Source organism: Anoplolepis gracilipes, chromosome 3, assembly GCF_047496725.1.
Source record: "Anoplolepis gracilipes chromosome 3, ASM4749672v1, whole genome shotgun sequence".
Taxonomy (NCBI): Eukaryota; Metazoa; Arthropoda; class Insecta; order Hymenoptera; family Formicidae; genus Anoplolepis; species Anoplolepis gracilipes.
This window is the reverse complement of record NC_132972.1, coordinates 2,500,667-2,519,787: the sequence shown is the minus strand read 5'-3', so window position 1 is coordinate 2,519,787 and position 19,121 is coordinate 2,500,667. Positions and strand designations below refer to the sequence as shown.

Here is a 19,121-nt window from a genome sequence, read left to right as displayed (position 1 = left end):
AATTATATCTTTCTTTCATTATATAAGTGGATTTGATGAACAGAAAAAAATTGTAAATTACGAATAAAATAGAAACCTCTTAGTATTTCAATCTATTTGCAAATTAAAAAGATTAGTTTCCTTAAATTTTTACTATTGAATCATGTCGCAACATTAATGTATAAATGTTCCGTAATCGTCACTCAAACGCGATATTCTTTAAATAGTAATGAAAAAATCAGTAGCGCGCTTTATAAATAGCACGTGTGCGTTCGTCTGCCGAAAATATGAAATAAAGCCGATGTGAAATAAACAGGTTCGTTCACATCGTTGGAGCAAATTAAGGTAGCATACGGACGCGTTCGCACGCGAAATGCCTTATCTTGCTTCGTGCCGCAATGCCTCGTCGAGTTTATCGGAGAGTCGACTATGCAATATCTCTCGGATCTCACATATGCACACACACACACACGCGCGCACACACATTTGCTGTGCGTCCGCGCGCGCACATTGAGCACCGACGTCAACGTGACGGCTTCCGCCCTCATGTGCGTTTTTCGCCCTCTTTTTCGGCGAAATCTGCAACTAGAAGTGATGATGCGTATTGGAAAAGCATCGCCATGCTAATGATTCGTTCGTCACATAACTGATCTGCTTCCAGCATTTTTACTAATTTGTCTTTTTATTTTATCATTTTTATTATTATTCTTATTATATAATATTATATTTATTATTAGCCTTACAGATTAATATAAACTACAATGAAAACAATTATTTATAGATAAGTTATATAGTTAAATAGAAAATAGGCTAATAAAAGTCAAGCGCAAAATGATCGTAATTACAAGAAATAATAATCTTCTTAAAAGTTATTCTGTAAAAACTGAAAAAAATGGATCAATTTACAAAAGTCAATTACAAGAATGAGATTGCGTATTATATTAAAAAAAAAATTACATTAGAGACAACATTATACCGTAGCATTTGAATTGTTGGTCACGTCACGTGAACAATCTACATCATGTTAGATCTTATCATCTCATATCTAATTGTAAATTCAAACGTATGTTATATTGATTTATCACAAGATGATGAAAAATGAGACGCTTATATAGATATAATAATTTAATATGTTTTGAGACCATTAAACTCATTCGTTGTATCTTACATATGTAAGTTACCGACTTCTATATGCAACGATTTTTTTCGCGAATCAAAATAGATCTCTTTACTTTCACTTTGTGAGAAAACGTAAAAAAAACTGGACAAGAGAGAGAGAGAGAGAGAGAGAGAGAGAGAGAGAGAGAGAGAGAGAGAGAGAGAAAATTCGTTGTAAACTTTTTCCAATACAATTTTACAGATTCTTTTCAATTATTATATTATACATAATTATATAAGTACTAATTAATTTGTCGGTTACACTTTTATAAGTATGTCTTTACAGAATATATTGCATTTCTTCCACGCTAAACCACTCCCTGTTAACATGAGTAGGGGTAAGGGTCCGTGTAATGCCATTTTACGGTGACGTAAAAAACCATGTTTATACAAATCTCGCGAGTAACTGTCGTGTGAAACAATATCTTCTACGGCTCTAAATTTAAGCAGTATGGGTAATCTCGTTAGAGTACACTGTATTTAATGACACTTGGACAAAAGAGAAAAGAAAGATGTGACTGTGTCGTCATGTAAAATTTTGCAAATTCGTCAATTATTATCCGATCTGCCGTCTCTTCCTGCAAAGCAAAAAGGGTCACCAGGTGGTGAAGCGGCGATTTTTCCCTTTCTTCGATTACAGGCGAAGCTGCAGGCGGTCGGTATTAATCCCGCACACTGTTCTGTACCATCGTCATGGAAACGCAAAGCCTCGAAAAATCATTTCGACGTCGAGTGTCAGCCGATAATAAAAAAAAAAAAAAAAAAGTAAAAGAGGAACAGAAAGAGAGAGAGAGAGAGAGAGAGAGAGAGAGAGAGAGAGAGAGAGAGGGGAAGAGAAGAGAAAAAGAGGAGCAGGAATCCGAGAAGAGAATGAAGAGGACGATGAGGGGACGAGAGAGCGTTCTCTCGAAGCAAGTTGAATAACGTGATAACGTCCAACCTTTGCGCACGCAAAAAGCGTGCGCATTTCTGATTCGGAGAAAGAAAAGGAATTTCTTTCGAATAGAGAGAGGGAGAAAATTCGGATAAAGTGAGGAATAAAATAATTGGAAAACGCGATGTCGATTCTGTTCCCATGTTGTCTTTTTTTTCGCATCTCATGAAGTTGCGCCTACGACAAACATGACATGATCAGATCGGAGAGATTGAGTTTTAATTTTTTAAGTCCATTCTATTCGTCAAAATAGAGCGATTGCTTTTTCGGCCGCGTTTGATTTATTGCATGCGCTATTGTCAAATTAGTGTCTTATCTTTTTTTAAGGGAGATTGTAATTTTTTAAATAAAAATATATGCTAAACTTCGAACGTGTAATTGATGAAACATTCAACAATACAAAAACAAAATTATGTCATTTAATATGAAAGCTATTAATTATATAATAATATTAATATTAAAATCTTTAAATAATAATATTAATAATAATGTTAATCTTCATTAATCTTAAAATAATAATATTAAAATCTTTAAATTAGAATTAAATTACACTCAACAAATAAACACTTGACAAAATAAGTCATAATAAATTAGTGATGTATAACGATAGACAATTTACAAGTAAGCAATGCCTAAGATATTGAAAATAAAACAACGAATAAAGAAGCAACGACAATAAGAAAAAAAGTTTCAATTACTCTTGTTCATCGGTAACAAAGAATGAATTTCTAATCGGAGCAAAATATTGCACCGTAAAGTGTGTTATATTTTTTATTCTATCTCGAGTTATCTGTTTAAAATTCACAAACGGACTATTTTGTGTTCTCTATTTGTCTTCATTGTTATTGTTATTATTATTATTATTTTTTTTTTCATTCTTCGTGTTCGATATTGAATCTCGGAAAATTAAGAATACAAACTTCAATTTTTCCCTTCTCTTTATCGCATTTTCTCCAAAGATTTCCATTTCTTGAGGGCTCTTCATCTTTTCTCTTTTTTCAATCTATCATTTACATATTATTCTAATTTTATTTATTATTTTCCTATATTTTTTTATTCTCATATCCTCTTTCAAAATCGTTGTTTTCACTAAAATCATAAAATAATATGTAATGATATATGTATTATTAGAATTGTGTGTTCGTCTTTATTATTGTTGCTAATATTCTTCTTATCTTTATTGTTTAATAAATATATTTTTAACATCTTCAGCAAACATTTTCTTTTTTTACACTAATAGTTAATGCATTTTTCAATTAAATTGTGGTATTTTTTAAAATTGTGGGCATTTGATAAAACTGTAATAATCCGCGAATCAATTTTTTAAAATTGTGATAAAAGCATGATATTAAAAATCTGACACTATATCAATTTAATTAATTAAGAAAATGCTTTTAAGTTATAAGCTTGATTCTCTAATTTCAAGTTCACACAAAAGGAAAAAATATAAAATTCCCGAAAAGTCCTTTCTTCTTTTCTCCCCCTTTTTCCCTTGCTTCTAAAGTTCAAGTTTTCTCTTGGGTCTTTCTTTCTTGAAAGACCTACGCGTATCGAACTCCGGAAGGAACGGGAAAAGAACGGAAGGACACGTGATCTTTCTTTTTCTCATCGCTTCTCGTGCTCGAATTGCTCGCTTTCGCGCGAGCGCGCGTCTATCTGTCGCAAAAAGGATCGAGACAAGCTAAGGGTGAAAGGGAAAAAAAAGAGAAAAAAACGCGAATATCCGGCTGCCACAAGATGCGTTACCTCTCGTCTACCGGGTGAGTTAAAACAGACAACTGCCGCGTTATTACTCAATGCATTTGTTAAAAAAAAAAAAATTAAGAGTTTTAAAGAATTTTGTTACAGAAATCAGATCTATGTACAATTAATAAAAATATGTCTTTATTAAGATAAAAGTTTGCGTAAAATTATATTCAGAAATTTTTCGCTACTTTTTAAAATAACAATTAATTAATATTGTTTTAAATAGAAAAAAAGTTAATGTCCTTTTTTTGGTTATATAATTTTATTAGAGCTACACATTATTTTTTCTGAATTTCAACACTTTCACAACATAAAGATTTTGTGAAACGCAAAATTTTTAGCAGTTTCTCGTGAAAAATTAATCTCGATTAATATCCTTAGATATAATTTATTATACATTCTCGAGGATTGTGCAAAACTACCCGATAGTTGCGCGCATTTTCTCGAGAGGGTTTTAAAGCTTAAATGACCTGCGCGCTGTCGTGGCATTCGCGGCATTCACCTTCTTTCACCCCCCCTTCCCTCTGTGTGCCATCCTGCACAGCTTGTGGCGAGCTTCTTCAGGAACGACGACACCCCTATACGACAACGATGACAATATCTCATCGGGATTTTTCTAGGGCAGGAGTAGCTTTCGCGCGTTGACGATTTTCATCGAAATCGCGTCCGCGCGATATATCAAATGGCTGTGAAATATTTGTCATAAAAATTAATAACATATTATTAACACTCTCTTTCTTGCACATTATAAAGTTATCGTATGTATAAAATACAATGTTGAAAGAGCGAGTCAAAAAGTTTAAACAGTTTCGTGAAATGCTTTTATTTACAATTGCTTTTACAGTTGAAATATAGTACAAATAATTAATTTCATTCCATGTTACATTAAATCATTAAAGATGGCGAATATTTCACGAACATTTGCGTCCCCGTGGCCCCTATTTGCAAAACATGACGATATCAATTAATATCATTAACAATCCCATGCGATCATCGCGATATCGCAGTATCCGCTCGCGATCGATTAAACCTGATATGATAATTAAACTCTGCGGCTTCATATTTGAGCGCTTCTCGCTTTGTTTCATGTAGCATTGTATAAAATATATTTTTATTTCAGTAAAAATATGCTCTAAATATGCTTACAACATTTGTAATACTTACAAATATTCTTCTTTAATTATAATAAATTTTTATGTCAAATTACAAAATAGTACCTAAGAGTTCATTTTTTACCAAGTTAAATTATTTTCATATGCGGAATGTTAAAAAGATAAAGAATTATAAGATTTAGAAGGTAAAATATTTTTTGTAAATGTCAGATTATGTAAAAAAGAATTGATCCTCTCTTTATTTTCATATCATATATGTACATATAAAAATAAGCAAATCACTTGCTTTATAACCGAAAATTATTTTTAACTATGACAAGATTGATTTTTTTATCTATGTTAAACATTTTTCATTTGACTTATTGTTAGCGAATGTTACTAATTTTATTTTGAACTTTTTTTTTATAATAAATTTAATATAATTAAAATACAGGTTCTTAAGTATGTAATTAATATTTAAATATATATGTTATTATATATTGTGACGTAGTTTTGCGCATTCATAAAATTTCTTTCCCTGTCACAAGACGCATCTCAGCGGAAAGAGTCAGTTTAGAAATTAAGAGCTGAAATATCTAAGGATCATTTTTACATGCGATTATCTTCCGATATATATATATATATATATTATATAAAATTTATTTTGTCAAATACATAAATAGTGCTTCACTCTTACTACTTTGACCGGATGAGAAACTAGCAATAAAGTAGCCTTCGCGAAATTATCATCGACGATGCAATAAAAAAATAACATTAAAGAGACGACATTAGAGAGACAATATTCGTCGATTCCAATTTCTTCAACCAAAATTTCTAACAGAATTCGTTATATTAAATTTATATCAGATACAAACAAAGCTATGATTTCATAAATTTTTGTGTTATTTTATCAAAAATATTAACAATAAAAAATATTCATAAAGAAACATTTTTTTTGAATACCGAAAAACGTGGCAAGGATTTGTGAAACTTTTTGACGATTTACACATAACGATTGTTTAATCGAACCGTGGGACTTAGAGTCTAATGTAAGAAAACAGTGAATACTAACTACTGTTAAATTGGCAGTTTAGCCAGACGCCAGATTAAGCTCTGTACATCAGCCACGGACTAACTCGACGTAATGTCTCTGAACACACTCGAATACACAATTGCAGCTTGCTAATGCTGACAATACGAAGACTCAAGGTTGAATTTACTTGGTCCAATATATATTGTTCTTGTTTATTCTAAAAATATAACTTGCAAGGTCGTACTGACGATAAAGAAAGAAAAGACAGTACAAAGAAACTTTACGTCCGATATTATAATGTAGTTATTGATATGAAATTAAAATACAAATTTTTTTGTTAAAATATTTGTAAAATTTTAAAAAAGCATATTTTCTTATTATTTGTTTGCATTTTTAAAATTTAGTTTTTAAAAGACACATAAAAGTAATTATACACATATAATCTGTCCTATAATCTACTTACTAAAAAATAAAGTGTAAAGAAAAGATATATTTTTTTAAAGTAATTTATTTGTTTCCATCAAAATTAGTTCAAATTTCTTATTTTTAAGGAATAGATGGATTATTTCAAATTTTTATATTAATGACTGGATCGGATTATCTGAAATTAAAATTTCTTAATGGGCTCAGTTTAATGATGTTATATCGAATAATGCATAACATTTAGAGAAATGTCTTTAAACTTATTTCTATATATATTATGAAAGATTTAGGTTAATTCTTTATCGATAATAAATTTGCTACAATTACATATGTTGCATATTAAAAAAACGCCATTATAAATAAATTAAAATAAATATTATAATATTATAAATTATAATGTTATTATAAATAATTAAACAAACAAATAATTGAAACATTTAATACACAAATATATAAAAAATATTTCATCTGTCTTATATTTTTAAAATTCAAAGAATGATCTATTTGAATCGCTAATCTATCTAATCTTGAATTACTATATATATTATAATTTGTATTTTAATCAGTTATATAAAAAATGATTTTATTTCGGTAAAAATATTTTTTTTTAAATATGAATTTGTTAGAGTGTATCATAGACAACGATATCACAATTCGTAGCCAAAATAGTTATTCAGTATATCAAAGAATAAAAGGATTTTCTCTGAGACTGATTTCTCTAAAACCATCATTTTTGATAGTTTAATTAGAGATACATGCACGCGTCATTCCTAAACGTGAATGTCGGAATAGTACACATCATTAGCATGATGATCTCTGATACATTCAGCCTTTGAAAATCTCGCAGAACTCTAATAGCCTGAGAAACGTATGTGTGAATTCGGACTTTACTTTATACGTCAAAGAGAGTACTAAAAATATTTGCTGGTAATATTTAAAGACTTAATATAGAAAATACCTATGTAGTCGTCTGAAACGATTACTAAAACTGAACATATTTTCATCATAAATATCTTTTAGTGAGAGCGTTTAATTAAGAATGATTAAAACTACCTCGTGACCGAATTGAATTAAGCCTTGTCGATATGATCAAATTAAAAGATGTAGATATCTTTCAGGTAGTCTTTAAGGTTTTTTTAGGCATCTTTTAGTCTTTTTGAAAACTCTTCATCAACTTTTTGCTTTGCTAAAATCAAAAAACATTCATAAAAAGATATTACATTATATCTTACAAATATTTTTTCACTTTATCCAAAAGATAATTCCGAAAAAGACATTTCATTCGTTATTAGTTTAGTATTATATGTTGTTTGAGAATACTTGTTATATTTAGAAAAATTTTTTTTTAGCAGCATTATAAAAATTTATATGTGTAATTACAGAAATATATAAATTGTACAAAGAAGAATTTTGTAAAGAATTCTATTTTTTTATTTTACAAAATAAAAAAATATTTTTTATTTTACAAAATAAAAATAAATATGAATTTTTTATAGGAAATATTATATCCTAATAAGAGCTTGATTAATGACATTTATATGGCTTTCTTATGTGATCGGATTTTTCCTTTTAGTTTATTTTAAATTATATATAATAATTTTTTATGTATATAAAAAATAATATATGAAAGAGAGACAGATTAAATTTATTTAATTTGTAATTAAGGAGTAAATGGATTGATCCCACGCAGAAGTTCGTCTGCAAGATTAATCGCCGGAGGAGAAAAAAACCAACGTACGCAGTTGTACTAACGTGCAACTGCTGAGAGATGCAATTAACTAAATCTCGCAAGACATGTGCGGAGGCCGATGACAAGAAGAGTAGCACGCATGCCGTCGCGTAACAAACGTCAAATGTACAAGAGGGGCCGATAGTACCGCTAGTGAGTGCCGATAGTTGCTCGGTGGATCGGAGGCTGAAGCAAGCAGCGTGAAGTTTGAAAGGGCGGGAGGGATGGTATAGATGGATGAGCGAGTTGTGAGTTATCAGGGGCGGGCAGGCTCGTGCGGTGGTTCTACTACTTCACGGAAGGACGGGCGGCAAGGGGATGCGACGGAAGCGTGGTAGTTCTGGCCTCGTGTTACCCATCTACCAGAGTCTGTGGAATGGTCGATATGCCGTGCCGTCGCCAGTGCCACACATCACACCACGAGCACGTACTATACGCTTCAGCGACAATGTAAAAAGGAGATAGTTATCGGGATGCAATTATTTCGGAGAAAAATAGTGAACGTGATCGCAGGAGTGTTGTATATATGATTTTATTTTAATAATATTCCACGCAAGAAATAATCCAAATTTTTCATATTAAATTATACTCATTTTCGTTTAATTGTAAGTTGTTGAAAGCGTAAAAGTATTTCATAAATGATGGGAATGAATTGTGATCTTATTGTGGGTATTATCTTTTTTTATATAAATTTATATATATAATTTATTATATTTTATTTTTTATGTCATAATTTATTATATTTTTTAAATATTCTCTTTTTTTATTAAATGTTACGCCGATAAAAAATAACTTATAAAGATTTTTTAGCTATGTAAATATAATACTATTTCAAGTATTATATTTAAATGTGTATATATATGTATAAATGTTGTACAATTACCACTAGTAATGCAATATTTTAAATCAGCAATTTTAATTATAAATATATGTATTACAATGTGTACAAATTATATATATGATAATTATAAATATCCTCTAATAATATAATTAAATATACAATATTATCGTCTACATTTTATATTGTAAATGCGTTCTTTTCTAATTACAGCCTACTATCATTATTCTTGACGTATATTTACTCGCGTATATCGTATATCATGTGACCAGGGTGAAGGCATTGGTGGAGTGAACGAGAGGGAGAGAAGTGGTTTCGAAGCGATCAGAACTACGGAGCTACTCCGTCCGTCCCTCGACATCGATGCCAACCTGCCTGCAACCCGGATTGCTCTAGTTCGACATGTACAGATGCACACACACATACACACACACACACACAACACACACACACTCACACGTAAGAGCGGGTGTCTCGCTTCTATTCCGCCATTTTCTGGGTTAAGTAGAATATCCTATGGGACGTCGTCGACGTTGGCATCGCCGCGTGTTTGTATGTGTATGTATCGATATACGTTCATAAGTATATGTACGTACACAGGATGCCTAGAAAGTTATGCGTTTCACTATCCACTATAAAATTTTGAGAGGCAAATTTTTTTTTTCTAACAAAATTACATGAAAAAGTTATTATAATTTTATTCAGTTTTAATTTTTCTCAATTTTGAGTTTTTTACATTATTATACATATTTGATGTAAGTATTATTTAAATGTTCTAGAAAGAGTGAGGAAGAGATAGATAGATAGATAGATAGATAGAGAGAGAGAGAGAGAGAGAGAGAGAGAGAGAGAGAGAGAGACTTCGATTAAATATTCGTTCAGATAATGTTAATTTGCTGGAAATGCTTGCAAACATTAATGACATAAAACCAAAAAAATTTTGAAAATAAAGGAAGATCAAGATTTATTAATCTTGAATGTTACGAATAAGATGTTCTACATAAATTGATATTACATATGGTAATAATTAATAATTTCAAATTTCTAATTAATCGAGTTTTCCACAATATGCATAAATTAGTTGTAATTTTTTGCATTTTAATCGATATATTGGAAAGCATATTTTATAGAAATATGTAACTTGTGATTTTTATACTAGTATATGTACATATGTATATATGTTACATGTCTCTGTTTCTTTCCCTTTTTCTCTCTTTCTCTCTCTCTCTCTCTCTCTCTCTCTCTCTCTCTCTCTCTCTCATATTGCCATTCCAACTATATTTAAATATATTATTTAATAGTATATAGGAGATAAATTTTTTAATTATTGCTAATATTAACAATTATTAACATAACATACGCAAATTTATTTTATATTGAACTCAATGCAATTTTGGTTATCATATGAAGATTTATCTACAGTATCTTTAATGACTTTGGACACACCGATACAATAGAACATTCGGATGTTCTACCACTATGTGATCAAAATGAAGTTACGAGGAAAGAAAATTAATCGGGATTGCACGCATTAATTACCATTTTGCAAAATTTTGACGCATGAATCGTAATTGGTACCGCGATGAACTTTACGAACAAAATTGCAAAGGTTTCTTTTTATTTTTAAAAGATGTATATATATATATATATATATATATATATATATATATATATATATATATATATATATATATATATATATGTATATACATATGTATAGGCACGAATATAATTGCGAGTTGTGGGGAATACAAAGGCAAAATAAACATATATTTCTCTAGTTTCTATGATTGAGATAAAGTTAACTCGATTGTGTGCAATTATATATATTAATTAGTATATTCAACGATTATGCAAAACTTTATTTAGCACTGTTGATAATGTCGATTTATTTTCCTTGCAATCGCGATGAATTTCTCATTAATAAAATTACAAAGAACTCGATGTGATTCTATTTCGATAAGAATGTGAAATATGCGAACATATAAGCAAATTATAAAAATAATAGCGGGACAGACGCTTCTGGATAAATATTATTAAGAATAACAGGGTGAAAATATTGTTCTGGTATTAAGATAAAGAAGTTCATCTCTAGTTTTAACCTTTTTTTTAATAATTAATAACATATTAGTGTAATTAAAATAATGCTTTATTCGCAATAAAAATAATTGTAAATATTTATATTTTTTATAAATGATAAATACATACAAAATAAGATATTAAATTTTTTAAATGATTATAATAAAATTAAATTTGCTGTAAAAAGTTCTGTTTATAATATTCTACATTCTATAGATAAATTTTAGAAATATAAAAATTAAAGTTTGATTAAGTTAAATTAAGTAATAATCAAAATAAAAATTTTTAAATGGTTTGAAAAATGTTCGGATAGTAAAACTTTTACATGTATAATTACAAACGTGTAACAAGTTATCGAAATTGTGTCTCCTTGTTAATGATAAAGTTTACGAATTATCTTCTGACATATCCCAGTCAAGTAAAATTTAAATAAAATTTAAATAAAAATATATAAAACTGATTTAAATAAAAACAAGAAAAATAGAAAAAAAAAAGTGTATTTTTTGTTTTGTTTTTTCCGCAAGAACTATCTTGCGGTTTCTGTCACTACCGAATAATCAAAACTTAATCAACCTTCATTCTCCCTTTGAAAGACAGTTTTCACAGATTTTGCTTCATCACGAGGGGATGGGTTTCGGGCTCGTGTCGCGCGAGCTGACAGAGAAAGAGGGTGGTGCGACTAGGGTATGGAGACCGAAACGGGGTAGAGCGTATGGTAATGGCGCGTAATACGATCTGATTGCATTTATGATGAATGGGGTCGCGGCGCGGGAAGGCAATGGAATGGGGATATGTAGACGGGGCGACGCGTGTCGAGTCGAGCGAACGGTCGGAAATTTTGCTTGCGGTTTAATGACAGCGCCAGCTCTCGCTCGCTCTCGTTCGATTTTCGACCCCTCGATGCTTCGTTCGTTCGTCCTGCTATTTTGTCGAACTACATCACCCCCGGGAGCTTTCCACATGTTGAGCTGCCTACATACGCGGGTACACACGTGTGCGCGCACGCACGATTGTACTCGGTAGGCCGGCCATATTTGCTTCAATTTGCGCGATGACCCACGTGCGAGTAAACTAGTAATGCACGAGTTTGAAGGATATCTATCTTTTATCTCGTATCTTTGAAAATGGAAGAGTAGTTGTATGTATCTACAAATAGACAAAAATTATATTATTTATTCAACATATGAGTTTTTTTCCCACTTTAATACAAATTACTCTTTAATAAATTTCAAGCCAACGTTTAACATTTTATAATTTTTTTTTTCAAGTTCAATTAAATCTGAAATATTTTATCAGATTTTTCATTTGAAACTTATTTTTAGATTTCTATTTTTAGTTCTGATTTTACTGATTACGAGTTGCACACGTCTGAGGACACAGGGCTGTAATAAGCATCGTTATATCGCACATTTAAATCTAAATTCCCATCGTTTGACTGCAAACGTGCGATGTCACGGACAATATCGAGATATGAATCATCAGCAGTCGTCATTTAGGATATCTTATAGTAATTTTTTTATTTAATTAAAGGTAGAAAATGATAGATAGAAAAAGAAGAAAAAATTAAATAATATAAAATATCTGTCTTCTAAACTCATTTTTTATAAATACAAAACATTATTAGGAGCAAAGAGAGCGTATAGTCGCCCTTTTTTAAAGTAAATTTATATATATTTTTATAATTAATTCTTACAAATATATTTCATGCATGTAATTCTTAGTAATATTAAAATAAAAATATGTTAAAAATAAATAGTGATAAACCTACTTCATTCAAAATAATTGTTCCATCATTGTATATATCCATCATGTATTATATACTAATATATTTGTACTGTTACTGTTATGCATTTTGATTAAAGGTATATAACGGATTTATTTTTTTTTTCTATGATACATTGACAAACGCTTTTTATAATAATTTTCTGACATAAACTTTTATTATTTTTGTAAAACGTTTTATTAAATATTAAGAATAAGACGTGCAAGTATATTTTTTTGCTATATGAGTATGTATATATATATATATATATATATATATATATATATAATAAAGTATAAAAAAAATATTAAAAATAAATATTTAAATATACACAATTTTTTTCAATAAATATTATTTGTTTATACACACATATATATATAAATGACTATATATATATATGTGTGTGTGTGTGTGTGTAAAGTATATTATTTAATATTACTTACTTTTTATAATTGCATCACGAATAGCTGTTTATTGAACGCTGAATAAGAAGTTATACTAAATGCCCATATAAGTGGGGAAAAGAGAAGGATGCTAACACTCTGTGTATATAGTCAAAGAATTTTCGAATATACAAATATTTTAGTTTACATTGCTTTACTCAACGTTCTTACAATAATCATTTTGCTCTGATAATAAATCCAAAATTAGGCAAAACTACAGAAAAATTAAATTTTAATATAGCCGAATCTATTCCGGAGAATAGTTTTATTTTCTGTAAATTGTCAATTTTATCCACTTATAAAGTATAAGATAAGAGATTAAAGTAAGAATCAAAGAGGAAAGGAAGGGGTGAGAGCAAGAGAAAAAGCGAGAGAAAGAGAGAGAGAGATAGAGAGAGAAGAAAGGGAGCGCTCAGTCTTAACATCTCCAAAGTAGAGATTTGATTGTACATCAAAACATATTTTTCAATAATCAATAAAATTACAATATAAATCCTCGATTTGACGAACTTTTAAAACTGGTTTTGATAAGTAATACTAAAATAACTAAAAGCTAAAATTGTCATCTTTTTCGATGTATTAAGTACACTGGAACCTCTCAAGAAATTGTCCTCAAAAAAATACATTGCATCCCTTTCACTCGTTAAGTCATGCTCTAAGTTACTTCCTAATAACATGAACATGGATAACGACCAAACAGTTTTATAGAGCTGAAAACGCAGCAAGTCTCCCAAATAACCGCCGTATATCTTCTATGCATACTCCCTGAACGTAACGAGAGTGAGAATAACTTGTAGAGTACTTACAGAAGCCTGTGCAGTGCATTCTTAAGAGGTTTCAGTGTAATATATTCTATATGATGACAGTCACAGTTATCTAAGATTTTAATTAAAAAATAAATTATTTTTGATACAAACGTTTCAAGTAAAAGTTTGCTTCTTTTATCTATTCAAAAAGGTTTCGTCATGACGAAAATACTTGCAGGTACGAGCATGTTTGTTTTCAAAATTTCCTTGCTTGCACTTGAATATTAACCTTAACATTCTTAATTAATACATTAAATCGAAGAGCTAATGATTATAATATAATTGAATTGTAAATGTAATATTTACAATAGTATATATCATGTTTAAATAAATTACATATAATTGTATATAATTGCGTGAATGAATGTTTGTTTCAAAATTATGAAACCCAAACACTACGCTATATTGCATCGGCGGTCTAAGTATTTGAAAATTTGATGCAACATTTACTAAAATAGATGCGAATACACAGCTATATTGAGATGTAATGTATTATGCTTTTGCAGAAATATTATTAACCTGGAAATTGATATTGGAAACCACTGGGAAAGCCCTCCTGAAACTGAAATTGAAAACCCCCTCCATCTTGACAGAAGAAGTGGAACATTGCATTGGGATCTATATCTGGAGGAATAAAAATGAACAGTATTGCAATATAGAATATTATAACATAATAAAAAAGCATAAAAAATATAAAATTATAATTACTATCATATTAGCAAATAAAAATACTAACCTTGGAAACCACTTTCATTATCATCTAGGTCATGACCACGATCATAACGAGATCGTTTTTTAGGATCTGAGAGAATACCATAAGCTTCTCCAACTTCCTTAAATTTTTTTTCTTGTTCTCTCTTTTCCCCTTCACTTGCATTAGCGTGACGATCTATAACATAAATATAATAAGAATAATATAATAAGAACATAATTACAATTAGTTATACAACAAACACTTATTTTCAATTTTTACCTGGATGATGATCCAAAGCTCGTTTCCTATATGCCTTTTTAATATCCTCAGTTGACGCATTTTTATCAATTCCCAAAATTTTGTAATAATCTTTCCTCTTGGACTTTCTTAGGAGTAATTTCGCTTTTGCGAGTAATCGTTTGGTTTCTACAAAAATTATAAAACATAGCATCTCAATCAATTTTTATTAAGTAAAAATGTTTAAGTATCGATAATTTTTGAATTGTAAGAACTTAAAAATGGATTTTTTTTTTTAGAAACTATATTTAATACTAGATTCACAGTTTTTTAGAAACTATATTTAATACTAGATTCACAGTTAATAATTTGTTTAGTTTAATAGAATATTAATTTAAGACTTAGTTACAGACATAGATGCAAAAAATTGGGAGTTGCAAATGGTCTCTTTCCTCATTTTTGTTAAGAAATAAATCTATTTGAAACTGGCCGAATTTACCATCAGAAAATTCAATGTCTTTAAAACACTCTATATATATGGAGAACAATATATGTATATGCATTTATGTTCATTAACTTTCAACGCACATTATTTTCATTAATATTCTCTCACTAATATTATATATTACAATTATTATATAAATAAGATTCGTACCACGATTATTCTTATCCATTTTACATGCTTTCTCGAGATCTCGAACTGCTTCTTCATATTCTTCAAGTTCCATATAAATAGATGCTCTTTTGAGAAGAGCTTTCAAATAATTTTCATTAAGTTTTAGAGCTTCAGTACATTCTGTTACAGACTCACTCAATTTTCCTAACTAAAAACAGATAAAGTGGAAGTGTCAAATAAATAGTATTATGGTTAATGCAATATATTTTCCATATATTGCATCAACCATAATACTTTTGAAAATTCATATATAAATATTTGTACTATATATAATGTTTATACAAATATACTATATATTATATAATTTTAAAAGAAAAAATGCATATCTTGCATTTAATTGCAATACCTTAGCTGCTACTGTTGCCTTGTTGAAATGTAATTTAGCATTAGTCATAATATTGTGTGGATCAATAGTTAATGCTTCGTTATAAAGATTATATGCTTCTTGATATTGCTCCCTTTTAAATGCTGCATTGCCTTCTTCTTTTTTCTTCTTTAAACTTTTTGCTCTCTGATAAAATAAAAAATGTATGAAATGTATCACTTAATATAAATTAGAAAAATTTATTTTATTTTTTTTTATTTACCTTGTATATTTCTAATGCTTTGGCATGGTCTGGTGCAAGACGTAATACTTGTTGAAAATGTGTAAAGGCTCTATCAACATCATCTTGGAAATATAAGCACATTCCACGAATATATAATGCATCAGCATTTTGCTTATCGATATGTAAGGTATCACTAAGGTAGGATAAAATTTATAGATTTATGAATGTAATTATACATTATGTTTTATATTGGATATTTTTAATTTGATAAAGCAACTTACTTTGCAATATCCTGAGCTTCTTGATATCTTCCTAAAAGGGCTAGGCATTCTGCTTTAGTTAGCTTAAAACGTGTGCCAGATGTGCTTATGTCGCAACAACGATCCATACAATATACAACCTACAAAAAATTAAATTCAAAAATTATATAATCTCAGTGGATTGCTAGTAGAAAATATGCAATAAACTCTTTACTTTGCGATAATCCTTAGCATTATATGAAGCATCAGCATCTTTAAGAAACTTTTGTACATATGTTAAGTCTCTTTGCTCTGCAGCTATTGCTTCATTATTTGGATCAAACTCTAGGAGTTTTTTTATTATAGTTTCAGCTTCTACAATGTCACCCAAGATCAAGCAACATTTGATCATTCTTATGTATGCCTAAAAATAAATATCCATAAAAAATAAATGTAACATACAATGATCAGATAAAATCATCAACATACTTTAGAAAAGTTTGGTTCCAATTCAATACATGTTTTAGCATCTGCTAATGCATCTCGATATTGTCCAAGCATCATGTAACATGCTGCTCTATTGGCGTAGTAACGTGATACGTTAGGGCACATTGCTGAAATATTTTGCAATTATTATAATTATTTATAAAAATAATAGCTAGATAAAATTATTAAAATAGTTATATGCTATTTTATTAAATTATCTTTTATTAATTAAAATAGACAATATAAATATATTTACCAATAACTTCATTGTAACCAACTAATGCCTTTTTATATTGTTTTTGGGAATAGTATTGATTAGCAGCTTCTTTTTTCGATTCTGCTAATCTATAAATATAAATAGAATATGTAGAATACCGTAAGATATAGTAATGGATATTTTTTTCTAGCAAATTATACAGATAACATAGAACTTACATAACGAGCAGAATAAGGAATACAGAAATGAAATAAAAAGTTAAAGTTCCATCAGACTATAGCTTTGAAGATTTTAGATTAAAATTTAACTAATTACAAAAAAAAAATTTGAAAATTTTTGTCATGATTAATAAAATTTCAATCTTTAATGTACAGTCTAACATGAGCTCTTATTTATTGAAAACTTTCCTTCCTCCCTAAAAAACATGCATAGAGATACAATGTGATTAATTATGAAATAGAAAAATTTTTAGAGTTTAAAAAAATTCTTTATTCGAAAATCTATCGTGTAGCATTGTGTTTACTTATTTTCTTGCTGGAAAGCTCCCATCACAACTAAAATCAAAAGATGTTCAATGAAATTTCAAACAAGTTTTTACAAATTTAGTATTTTTATTATAAGAATTTGCACGCTGAATTGTTAAATTATACATACATATATATCCATCTCATCAATTACAAACTTAATTTATGAAATGAATAATTAATAATACCTATAGAACGGCTAACGTATGAAGGAGCAAAGAGCATGATGACATTCTGATACTATTGTATTTAAATGTAGGTATAGACATATTAAAGACAGGAAGACAATGAGTTTCCTATGCAAATACGATTTTCTAGGAAGAAATGCTCATAATTGACCTCCGTTTTATTCATATGACGTATTTAAGTGCGCAACTATATTGAAAATACTGCCTCATTGACGCATTTTCTAAGAGATAACTCACTCATTAATGTTTTCCGGTGTTTCTTCAACATTTGGCGCAGCATCAGCAGTAACGTTGGTAGAATCTGATGACGCCATAGCCGTGTTCTTTACGTCTAAGTGAAACAAGAGTAGGTGATGATCGAATAATGCTACGTACTGCTAAAAGACACACAGCTTTTCCTATTTCAGGTCACTGTTGCAACCGTTAAGCGGAAAATAGGAAGTATACAACACAACGATAAACAATGCGCGCAAAACTGCTCTCCATGTTCCCTTTCTTTTTCTTCCCCTAATCTGTCATGGTATAGAGAACAGCAAGTTGAGTATTCTTTTAAATATTTTGCAAATGAATGCTTTAGTCATTGACAAAGTACGTTAAAGACGGCCAACCATGGACAAATTTTTATACCACGTGGGTTCGAGGATAATTGAAGATCGATGACATTACCGACAGTTTTAACACATTGGAGATACGTAATTACACGGGTATTATTTTAATTAAGCGAATATTTTAGCATCCTACTATTATTTTATCTGAAATGTATAATTCTTTTAAGTAACCATTCTGAGAATAATAAAATTTTATCGTACCAAATCATTATTAATTGTTGCTTTATTATTGACAATGCAAATTACTTATATAATAGCATAGAGCAATTATTTTTAAATAATTTACTGTAATTATTATTGTAATAATACTGTTTTAATTAATATTATAATATTGTAATTTACTTAAGTAGCGTGCAGTGAATTTTATTAGCGTTTTCCGGGAGCGAATCATGACGTCATGGGATCGTCTCTACCAATAAAAGACTCGACTTTATAGTAAAATAGTGATTAATTAATCCAGATTAGGTTCGAATCCGTTCATTTGAAAACGCTATATGCTAAATTCCATAAGGTTGGATTTACAATAGGTGTAGTAAGATTTAAGCCGTAAAAAATTGACCAATCACAGTTGAATGTGAGAAAAATAATCAAATATGATTGGTTATTGTAGATCCAGCCAAAGACTGATCGTTATATTTATGGTAATATCTATGTGTAGATCTGGAATATATGTATATTATATT

General features: G+C 29.3%; 1 protein-coding gene and 1 long non-coding RNA gene across 5 annotated transcripts in view; one reads left to right on the top strand and one right to left on the bottom strand.

Moving 5' to 3' along the window:
- Window positions 1–9,612, top strand: part of LOC140663345 (uncharacterized) — a 145,264-nt gene extending 135,652 nt beyond the window's left edge. The window contains exon 4 of one of the 3 annotated variants that reach the window (XR_012046265.1): window positions 9,204–9,612. This is a non-coding gene — a long non-coding RNA (uncharacterized lncRNA). Of the gene's footprint in view, window positions 1–8,029; window positions 8,845–9,144 lie in introns of those variants that run through there. The other 2 variants (XR_012046266.1, XR_012046267.1) reach the window with 2 other exon arrangements.
- Window positions 9,613–13,165: 3,553 nt separating this feature from the next.
- Window positions 13,166–18,371, bottom strand: Tpr2 (Tetratricopeptide repeat protein 2). 2 transcript variants are annotated; one of them, XM_072888314.1, is made up of 12 exons: window positions 18,068–18,370; window positions 17,337–17,533; window positions 17,158–17,246; window positions 16,905–17,029; window positions 16,651–16,839; window positions 16,458–16,576; window positions 16,216–16,369; window positions 15,975–16,139; window positions 15,608–15,776; window positions 14,995–15,141; window positions 14,758–14,910; window positions 13,166–14,645 (listed from the first exon to the last, which is right to left on the bottom strand). In XM_072888314.1, exons 4-12 carry the CDS (start codon window positions 17,025–17,027, stop codon window positions 14,536–14,538), a joined length of 1,329 nt encoding a protein of 442 aa, XP_072744415.1. In that variant the 5' UTR covers window positions 17,028–17,029; window positions 17,158–17,246; window positions 17,337–17,533; window positions 18,068–18,370; the 3' UTR covers window positions 13,166–14,535. The 2 variants fall into 2 exon arrangements, with proteins under 2 accessions (XP_072744415.1, XP_072744414.1); XM_072888313.1 differs by lacking the exon at window positions 17,337–17,533 and having other exon boundaries at window positions 13,167–14,645; window positions 18,068–18,371.
- Window positions 18,372–19,121: the final 750 nt, after the last annotated feature.